This window comes from Brassica napus, chromosome C2 (genome assembly GCF_020379485.1).
Source record: "Brassica napus cultivar Da-Ae chromosome C2, Da-Ae, whole genome shotgun sequence".
Classification (NCBI taxonomy): Eukaryota; Viridiplantae; Streptophyta; class Magnoliopsida; order Brassicales; family Brassicaceae; genus Brassica; species Brassica napus.
This window is the reverse complement of record NC_063445.1, coordinates 28,816,724-28,827,712: the sequence shown is the minus strand read 5'-3', so window position 1 is coordinate 28,827,712 and position 10,989 is coordinate 28,816,724. Positions and strand designations below refer to the sequence as shown.

General features: G+C 35.3%; 1 protein-coding gene and 1 long non-coding RNA gene across 2 annotated transcripts; one reads left to right on the top strand and one right to left on the bottom strand.

Annotated features, from left to right (window-relative positions):
* Positions 1-1,812: 1,812 nt before the first annotated feature.
* Positions 1,813-4,839, bottom strand: LOC106381458 (uncharacterized serine-rich protein C215.13-like). The gene has a single exon (XM_013821362.3). The coding sequence runs from the start codon at positions 3,978-3,980 to the stop codon at positions 3,036-3,038; it is 945 nt and encodes a 314-aa protein (XP_013676816.1). The 5' UTR covers positions 3,981-4,839; the 3' UTR covers positions 1,813-3,035.
* A 150-nt stretch (positions 4,840-4,989) lies between these two features.
* Positions 4,990-9,252, top strand: LOC125581634. Its single transcript, XR_007319279.1, has 2 exons — positions 4,990-8,772; positions 8,861-9,252. It is a non-coding gene; the product is annotated as an uncharacterized LOC125581634 (long non-coding RNA).
* Positions 9,253-10,989: the final 1,737 nt, after the last annotated feature.

The following is a 10,989-nucleotide window of genomic DNA, read 5'->3' as shown; positions in this document are numbered from 1 at the left end:
TGGTATACCTCGAGCCGCTACAATTGCATACTCACGAGCTTCCCAAGCCTGCCAATAAGTAATCTCGCAACTATGCTCAGTCTCATGAACTGAATGATGTCATTTGCTTTTGGGCCATCATTGGCATCATCAAATCGATGTTGTATCAGCTTCCTTGTTCTTGCCGATGCCGTTTTTTCGAATTTGCTTTTCTTCGAAGGAGCACATGAATGTATTCCCACACACTTGTTGATCATGAAGTATGTAGACCCATCCAAACATTCCGCACGCAGAGTCCAGTTGCACAGTTTATCCTTACATCGAATATACCACCATTTTCTCGTTGATTTGAGAATAATGTAATCATAATTATTCTTCATTGCCCAAATTTTCATTGTTTCTTTCAGAACATGTTTACTTCTGAAAATTTGATCCTTCTTCACGAAATCTTGCTTCCAGATTGGCCGTTGTTTTCACGCTCTCCATTGTTTTCACTCCTTAAAACAGCATCACCAAAACCATATTTAGCGACATGATTCTTCGTTTTATCAGTCGACTCTTTTGACGGTATGGCAAATTCTCCTTGATTTGTTTCAGGAACTTCTTCATCCTCAAAATTGCTTGAGTCAAATGGCTCCTTATTCAAATCGATATTGACTCGTTCCTTTTCTTTTGCACCAGTAGCAGACAACGTGACACACAAGGTTGTAGACGAACTCTTCTTCGTGTAGCTCACAAAATTAGATACTTGTCGATCATTGCTGATAATAATGGGAGGATTCCCTCTTTGATTCACCATCTCATAACTGAACTCGGCATTAACGAGCATATGGTCGACCCCATAATCCTCACACACGATGATCTTAAGCTGCTTCAACAAAGTAGTAGTTTCTAATGTTACCATTCGACCACCCCTTGTTTTGTCTGCCAAGAAACTCCACTGATCACCGCAACTTGAGATCCATTCACCAGATTTAACATAGATTAGAACCATGTTTTATTGATATATAGAAGAGATGGTTATGTCGATGAACAAGAGAGAGAAACTAAGAACGAAGGAGAGAAAGATCGTGGGGTGGGAGGAGAAAAACGTGGGAGAGAAGATACTATGAGAGATTTAGGGTAGATTTGGTTTAGATTTAGGAAATATATTTATTGAAATATGGAAGTTTCCATATTTTTCGTGATTTACCTATAATATGTAATGTACGTATATCAGAGCGCTGAAGAGAGGGTGGGAGGTTTATTCTTCCTTACGCATTTGATAACGTAAAAGGCAGAAAAGGTTATGACACCTAAAAAAAAAGAAGGTATTTCAGAGAGTCGAAGTTAGAACTTGTAAAAAAACTTTAAGTAGAGTAAAGATATCTTGTTAGAATATCACCTCACGAAATCTAGCTAGCATAGAATATTGAAGAAAGTTTTATTTGTATTCTATACCCAGGATAAATCTGTGTGTAATACTTACTATCCGATTTCTAGACTAAGTAGATGGCTAGAATGAATATTATATCCCTCCTAGAACATAAAAAATACATGATTCCACTATTGTTAAAATAAAATTTAAACTTATAAATAGTCATACTAATGTTTATAATGATTTACATATTTTTTTATATTTTTAAAACTTAGTTTACTATTTTTCCATTACAGAAGGGTAAAACCTGTCCAAAATGACCAAAAAATATCAAAAGTCATATTTTGACAAACAAAAGTTGAAAGTGTCTCTTTTTCCCAATTTCCCATCATTAATAATATCTAGATTTTTTTTTAAAAAAAATGGCAGATGAAAGAGACAGCTTAAGTAAGCTTCAACGTGGAAAAAAAATTGCCTCTCTCTTAAACAAAAGCTCTAACCTCTCTCTAAGCTACCGGTGAAAACCCTAGCTCCGGCTCGGTTATACCGACGCCGGAGGCATTTCCGTTCTCCCCTTCCTTTTTTTCTTTTGCTTTCCTCCTCACTGGCAGACCTTTGCTGACATGCTCGTTGTCTCTGGGTTCAGGGAACTCACCCAAAGGTTTCATTGAGACCGAAGGTGGTGAGTTCTGGCGCACTTTGGAGCGGCGGCGAAGCAAACGAGATGGCAGTGAAGACGAAGGTCGGATTTTAGGGTTTCGAAGGAGCGGGATCTAATTTTCCCTTTTTCAGATCTCCGGCGAATCCGCCTCAGCGACGGCGCGTGGCTTCAGAAGACGACTCCTCCACCATGGATCTATACCTCCAAGCGGCGGTGAGCCATGTAGAGGAGAGATATGGCGGCAAGTGAACAAAGGATGGTCTTCCGGTTCTCGGGGATCACACGCCCTTTGGGTTACACTGATGGAGTGGTCAACCGGAGGTCTAACCTAGCGACGGTTCGTGGCGGCGGCTCTACATCCCAGCACCGGGAAAGTTGCTTCTAAACCGGTGGTACGAGCTCTGCTTCTCTGGAAGCTTGGATTCTCGGCTCTGGCTCCTGCTTTGTTTCAGCTGAAACCCGTCTTTCAGTTCGGACCTTGTGTCTGATTTTAGGCTAAGGGTCTCAGTATTGAAAACCGGGGAGACGATCTAAGCTCGATGTTGCACCTTTTGGTGAGGATGCTAATGGGACAAGGACTTCATTGCCGATTATTAGGTTCCCTTAGTTTGTTTCAATTGTACTCGGGTGTAGATATTATCTTTGGGTTACCATGAGGTCAGTTTAGGTGTGGTTAAAGAGATGGATCAGTCCGAGTCGTGGATTGGTTTCATTCTCACTGTGGTCCAAAATGCATTGAATCTAGGTTAGGTAACGTTAGTTCCAATCAAGTGAGTTAGGGTGGTACTAGACCAACTCAATGCATTAGTGGTTAAAGTCTCCTGTGGTCAAAATATGAAGTTGAGCCAAAAAAAAAAAAAGTAAGCTTCAGCGTGAGAAGAGCGTAAGATACAGCAGTTACTGAGCATCTGTTTCCTTATATCCCACGCGCATTTATTCCTTTAGCTTAACGCGTCAACTTGACTCTCTCTTAACTCTCAAACCCCAATAAGCAAACTACACAGTACTAAAAGTAGATGGACTAATACTACTAGCTAGCTAGCTAGCTACTCGATCTGTTGAGTTACGGCCTCTACTAATACCACCGTGCTGATGATGAGTCAACAACGCTCTGTGGTTAGAGCCATTCCCTGTTTTATTGTGTTGAGACGAAGCTGAAGAGAAGAAGTGGCTAAATATTACAGAACCACCTCTGACTGAACAAACGGGAACGTTAAGAACAGGAGCCACGCTCAGGTTTACACTGTACGATCTCTCCACTCCTCTGTTTCTATACCCTCCTCCGCGCGGGCTGCTTGAGCTTCGTTCAAGGCTCTGAAACACGATCTTCCCCGACGAGTTTAGCCTCGGACTGTCGCTACATGTTTCTTCTCTATCACGAGGCTGCTTCACTAACCTCATCCTCGGCCGAGCGGGAGCGAACGGGTTGGCCGTGATGTTTTGGTGAGCGAGGTGGTTGAGTCTCTCTGCGTCGAGCGATAGCCTCCTCGGGGTGTCCGAGGAGGAGGAAGAAGAAGAGAGGGACATACGTGAAGAAGAGGAGACGGAGAGAGATTCGATGTCGGAGAGGAGAGGAAGACTGATTAACGAAGAAGCATCAGAAGAAGACGACGACGTTTTGGAGCTCCTGTTTAAAAACTGCTTAAACGACGCCGCAGCCTTGCTGTTTTGAGAGAACCGTTTCAGCCCTAACAGCTCTCTCCATTTACTCGAACAGCGTGGCGCCTTGGGAGAAGAAACCAAGCTACCCTCCTCGCCGGAAACCCCCGTCTCAACTTCCACCACCGCCGTCGTCACGAGTTTACCGTTAGAGAAAAGCTTGTCGGCGGGAAGCATTCCGACAGGAACCTCAGTTCTGAACTCGAACTCTTCCTCCGGAGGAATCAGCTTCTTCATCTCCAACGACACGGCGGATCCAGAGCTCCGAGCGTTGAAACATCCGTAAGCAGAGACAGTCACATTGTGGACGCAAGTGGAAGCCATCACCGGCGTTCAAGAAAACAGTATCGCCGTGCCAGATCTAAAGTACAGAGAGAGTGTTTGATTTGGAGTTTGTTTTTCGAGAAAACAGACTAGTAAATATACTAGCCTGGTGGCGCGTGCATGTCACTCTCGATTAGGTTGATTTTGTTTCATTAATTCAACTTTTTAGTTACCTTAATACTCTTTTGTTTGTTTTATTACAGAAAAGTATTAGTATCTTTTTATATCTTACATGCAATGAAAAATTTCTATAAAACATCATTATCTTAATTTGGAAGTTAGAATAAAGCACGAAATCATCGGTATAGAAGATCACGTGATACAAGGGATCAGAATAATAATAAATGCGCCAAATTAGGAAAATAGGATCTGTTAGGAATCGTTTTGACAGTTAGCTTAGGTATTAACTGCTTTCTTTGCAGCCGAGTTAGGTTTTGCTCTCATCTCTTCTTGATTTAGTAGGATCTTGTCTTTCTAGTATTACCTCCAGAACTAGATGTTAATTGCTTTGATTTTGATCAAAAAAAATTGCTTTGATGAAAAGAAATGGTATCACGTTTTGAGTTTTTTTTTCTTCTGATTTTAAAGATTGCAACTGGTATTTGCACAGTCAGGCCACGCATGTTTCTTTAGAGTTACGGATTGTTCTGTGTTTTACACGATATTCAAGAAACTGTTAAGCAGTAGTGGATTAGTACCTAAGCAAACACTACTAGACACCATTTATCAAAATCGTAAAAAATAATTCAAATTAAACCGATTTTAAACACTAGTTTTACTTACTTTCTCTGCATGTATACACATTTAAAATGACTATTGAGTGGTGCAACGTGTGCGTGTCTCTCCTTTTCTGATGTTGTGTCCATTTCAGGATGGACTCAAGACCTACATACATGGTTTAATCGTTGTCCTTTTGGTTGCAGATAATATATCCGTATGCACATGACACTGATCAAAAGTGTTTGTTTTTTCACATGAATTTAAAGGAAATAACATGAAGGTACATAGTTTGTCTCATCACTTTCTGAGGTAGAGTTCATGTCGATTCAATGATTTCTACATCTGGTGTAGCCAATTTGAATGCTCTATTGATTTGCATCATTATGGGATATTGCAGCTGTGGATCCAGACTGCTACTGAAAGCAACTCCTAGTGAAATGATGAATCTACAGCTAGTTAAAATGAATTTATTTCTCTTAATAGCTAAGCTTTTCATCAATAAATCCATTAGAGTACCTTTGTGCTTGCTTCAAGAATAGATTTAACTTCACAAATTTTGAATATAACATCACTCATTCAGTGGCAGACTGGAGTGAGAGTGGAGAAAGATGAGAGCAGCTTAGAAGAAGATGCTGGACTTTTGGGTTTGCATTGTCATGGAAAATATTAGGGGATTCAATAAAATGCAGGAGATAGTTGATTAAAGTGTTGAGCTTTGCTCTTCACTCTTGACAAAAAACAGTGCCAATCTCAAAAGGCTTAAGAAGATCAGATCAGATCAAGTCATTTGTTTCTTTTATAATCTTTTGTCTAAAAAGAAACTCAAATTTAGCTCTTTCTCATTGGCTGATTGATATGCTTGCTATAATTTTAACTATTATATTTCATCTGTATTTATTATTTTTTTAAGTTCATCACATATATTTAAAAATAAATACATATTTTTGTTTATATTATAAATTATTTTAATAGTTTATTAATTTTGTCACTTATATTTTTAAACTTGATACTTGCCAATAAAACGCATTAATAAGCCGACAAAAAACGCATTAATAAAAATTAATTAAAAACAAGGTTGAATTTGCTCAATATTTATAAGAGCTCAAAAAATTAAAAATATAACCATTGAACAGTGACATCCAAGAGATGTCACAATCTGGCCCAAACCTTGACATTTTTCTCCTCTTACTCGTGTCTGCGTGAGTATATGCGCATCACATGTGTAACCAACAAAACTAAGTATATTATACTATAAACCATATAATATAGTCTAAGTACTAATACAAACAAACATGGTAAAGAAGAGACACAGGTAGAAACGTGAACAAAACACCACATCAGCAATACTATTCTAGACTATACAATGTATAGGTGAGTGGAAACAGAAACTCACCCGAGCATTTACCAAATTTCTTATGCTACCAATTATAATAGAATAAAACAAAAATACAATTTTGTTTATCTTTTTAGATAATTTTTGTAACTGATAGCGGTAAAAATAAAAATATTAATAAGAGTAACGGATGAAGGAATGTTGTTGTTGCTATGTAAAGTAAAGGAGAAAAATAGATGGTAGGAGAAAAGAACATACACTAGAGGTGGAAGAGATATGACGAGTGGTGACCATGGCGGAAGAGAAAATGACGGCGGCGATGAAACAATCAGTAGTAGCGATGGTGACAATGATATGCTCGAGGGGAATGAAGAAAAAAAAATGACGGAGTTAGATATAATCTGTATAATTAACATGACACTATACTGTTATATTAAATAAATAGTCACTACAAGAAAACACGCCTATTGCGAGGGAAATTTGCGAGAGAAAATGTTCCATGCAAATTTGCGACAGTTTTGCAACGGAATTGCAAAAAAAATTAAACTCTCGCAAATCTCTCGCAAATTTGCGAGAGACTTGCGAGGGGATATATTCTTTCGCAAATTTGCGAGAGATTTTGCAAGGGAAGTTACAGAGTCCTCGCAAATTCCTTGCAAATTTGCGAGAAAAAATTTCTCTAGCAAATTTGCAAGAGATTTGCAAGAATTTTGTCTGAGTATCTTGTTTCTTCACAATTCCCTCGCAAATTTGCAATGGATTTGCAAAGAAGATGCATGATATGTACATTTTGACATTTCTATCACAAAATCGAATAAAATTAATAAATAAAAAAATTAATTAAAATATTTAGTGTTTAACAAGTACATCAATATATTCGCTGGATAAATATTTCCCAACACCTGAACTAATATTACTAAGTACTAAACATCAAAACTCTATAATTTATACAATAAATACACATCAACTAAATTTCTAAAAAAATTGAAACAAATTTTCACGTTAATTATATTTTCAAACAATAAATAAAAAATACATATAAATTCAACAAAAATATTCCAACCCCCAAACAAAACCCTAAAATGATTGACTTATGAATTTGCAAGGAATTTGCAAAGGATCCCTCGCAATTCTCTTGCAAATTTGCGAGAGTACCTAAGCACTCGCAAATTAGCAAGGGATTTGCAATGGATTCCTCACAAATCCAATGCAAAGTTGCGAGAGATTCAATTTCCCTTGCAAATTTGCAAGGGATTTGCAAGAGACTCGTTGCAATTTCCTTGCAAATCCATTTTTCCAAACTTAAATGGTTTGGGTTTCATCAAGGATTTTGGTGTAGAATAACACATTTTATTGAATCATTTAGTGTTTAAAATATTAGTCAAAAAACATTTTCAGAAATTTAATTAACCATAGTTATGAACTTAAGTCCCAACACTTAATTTGTTATTGCAAGTAAGTAACATCAAACCCTTGTAACGTATATAACTCATATACGTCAACTAAATTTCCGGAAAATGTTAAGCATACTTTCACATTAATTATTTGTTTTGAATCAAATCACTAACTAGTAAATACATTTAGTCTACCGAAAACATAAGAAAACCTCAAACGAAACCCTAAAATACACTCTTTATGAATTTGCAGTGGATTTGCAAGGGAATCCTTGCAATTCCAATTCCCTTGCAAATCGCAAATTTGTGAGAGAATTGTGAGGAATCCATTGCATTTCCCTTGCAAATTCATTTTTTCCAACTCAAAATGAAAATTCAAAACTAGTGATGATTTAAACTCTAATACAATCAACTTTATAATGTTTGAAAACTTAAACTCTTAATCTTAAATAAAAACTTATAAACTAAATGTTTGATTAAAACTTAATCTCAAACTATATATCTATTTCCAAACTTTAACCATAAACCCTAAAACACATTTATCCCAAACACCATATCTCAAATTTAATCACCAAAATCCAAACACCAACTTTAATCTTTTAAAATTTAAACACCAAAACTTTAACATAACTAATAATCAAGAAAATTCAAATAATATCCTAAAATTTTACTTTAAACCCCAAACCTAATACTCCAAATAATATTTAATCATAAACATTAACCTTTTATTTAAAATTTTAATATATTAATATAACCTTAAATCTTAAGGTTGAACTCAAATTTTCATATTTTAAAATTTTAATTTCATATCTTAAATCCAAACCATAAACTCCAAATATAAACCATACCCAAATCATATATCCTAAACTCAAATTAAAAAATAAAATCTTGTCACTTTTGTTAATGTGATATATCATTAACATTATAAAATTTATAACTTTATAAAATTTATAACTGTTATATAAATAAAATTAGTTAAACAATAAAATTACAATTTCTAAAACTATTATTAAACAAAAACACAGTTTGTAGTTCGATAATCTCTGACCATTGATAACTTTTGATCCAATGGCCTTAAATCAATCTTTTGTTAATCCTTGTCACTCTTTCTCATTGGTTCACATTGTAAAAGGTGGATCACTCATTATTAATCTCAGTCGTTGATAAGTGTCAATCTAAAGAAATGAATTAATGTATTTGATTTAATATTTTCTTTATCTTTTTCTTCCTTCTCGTCCCTGTCGAGACTTCATGCTTCCTCTTCTCCTCTCTCATCGTCTCTTCTATTTCTCTTCTTCTCATCTCCTCAATGAAAAAAAGACAGAGCAAGCATCAACAATCGTTGGTGAGATTTATGTATTTTGTTTCTTCTCTTACACTCCTCTGTTTTAAAATTTATTAATGTTTTTTTTTATTTTCCTGATCTGAGAAAGTGGTGATGTGATGAGTCGGCAGTGGTGGCGTGACGAATCAGTGGTCGCCGGTGGCGAGCATGGAGGAGCGGTGGCGGAACGTGGATGACGAGGCAGAAAAGCTTAATGGCGGAGGAAGCAGAAAAGCTTCACGGTGGAGGCAGACGCGGACGAGACAAGGCGTGGTCACGTAGGGTTGGTGGTGTTAAACAGAGATGTCGCTGGAGTACTGGTGGCGTTTGCCGGAGACGTCAAAGGAGGCGGAGGCGGAGGCGTGAGTAGTTAGGGCTTTAGGTTTAGGTGTGAACTGTATAATTTTTTTATTAGGTTAATTGTTTAAAACTACTTTAATTTGTAATACAAATTCAATTATTTTGTAAATAAAAATTAATAAATTATATATTTTAATTGCATTTTGTGATTCTCTATTTTTAGTTTTTGGTAATGTAAATAATAGTGAAAATTATTTATATATTTTTAATACTTTTCAAAAATATTTGCGAGGAAACAGTTTGTCATAAATCTATTGCAAAGCAACCATTTTCCGTGGCAAATTTGCAACGAACATATTCCATCGCAAATTTGTGAGGAACCATTTTCCATCGCAAATCTGCGAGGAACCACTTTCCGTTGCAAATTTGTGAGGCAAAGTATTCTCTTGCAAATTTGCGACGGAATTTTTTTTCTCGCAAATTTGCAAGGATATTGCGAGCGTTTTTTATTTGCGACGAGCGATTTGCAACGGAATACGTTTCCTCGCAATAATTTCGCAAATGGCGATTTGCAACGGAATTGCGATGCTTATTTCCCTTGCAACAGATTTGTTTTTTTGTAGTGAGTATTGGACAATTATTTTATAGATAACAATAACCATAATACAGATTATGTTAGGAAAAAAAATTATTTGCATTGTTGCTGAGAGAGAAAAATAGTGAGGAAGCAATGAAGAAGAACAAGAAGTTAAGAGAAGAAAAGAGTGGAGAAGAAAATGCAGAATAGAAACAAAAGAAAAAAAATATATATTGTACTATACTATACTTTGACAATAAAATAGAATAAGATAATATAATATTTTACAATAATTTATGCAAGAATTAATATATATTCTTTATAGAAATGGATTGTTCATTAAAAGAAATTGTGTGCAATATATATAATTTTTTATCTTTAGAAAAATCTAAACAGACGAGTCATTTTAATGTAATTTTTAACATTTTCATGACTTTGCATTCTATTTTATTTGTTACAACAATATAGAATTGAACACACTAACAGAGAGAATTGATCAGCTTCTCGATTGCAAACCAACATCTGATTCAAGGATAGTGATGAGTTGCGATGGTGCTAAAGGAAAACACAATGAAGCTACTAGAAAAAAATGTCGAAAGAGATATAATTTGCCAAAGAAAAGGAAGAGAATCGTAATATACTATACTATGATTATAAATAGAATAATATATTAGAGTTATTCTTGGGTTCACCCCCTAGGGTGAACCTCTAGATTCACCAGCCAATAGAATTTCATTATTTCAAATTCGATATCTTTTAAAAAAGGAAACAAAATATTATCAAGTTATATTATGTTTTTAAAATTAAAAAGTAAAAAAAAAATAGCAGCTACAGAAGAAAGAATTAAAAAAATATTTTTAACGTCGTCAGCAAAATACTAAACCCTAAATCCTAATCCCTAAACCCTAAATCATAATCCCTAAACCCTAAATCCTAAACCCTAAACCCTTGGGTAAACCTAAACCCTTGGGTAAACCTTAAACCCTTGGATAAACTCTAAACCCTTGGGTAAACCCTAAACCCTTGGATAAATCCTAAACTCTAAATAAAAACACTAAACCCTAAAACTCTAAACCCTAAATCCTAAACTCTAAACTCTTGAGTGTTTTCGTGTTTAGTGATTTTGATTTAGAGTTTGAGATTTATCTTAGAGTTTAAGATTTATCCTAGAGTTTAGGGTTTACCCAAAGGTTTAGGGTTTAGGATTTAGGGTTTAGGGATTAGGATTTAGGGTTTAATGTTTTGCTGACGACGTTAAAAATATTTTTTTTGTAATTATTACTATTTTTTATTTATTTCTTTTTACTTTTTAATTTTAAAAAGATAATATAATTTGACAATATTTTGTTTCTTTTTTTAAA

Excerpts from the sequence above, each read along its gene's own strand:
- LOC106381458 (XM_013821362.3), bottom strand. The coding sequence starts at position 3,980 with ATGGCTTCCACTTGCGTCCACAATGTGACTGTCTCTGCTTACGGATGT.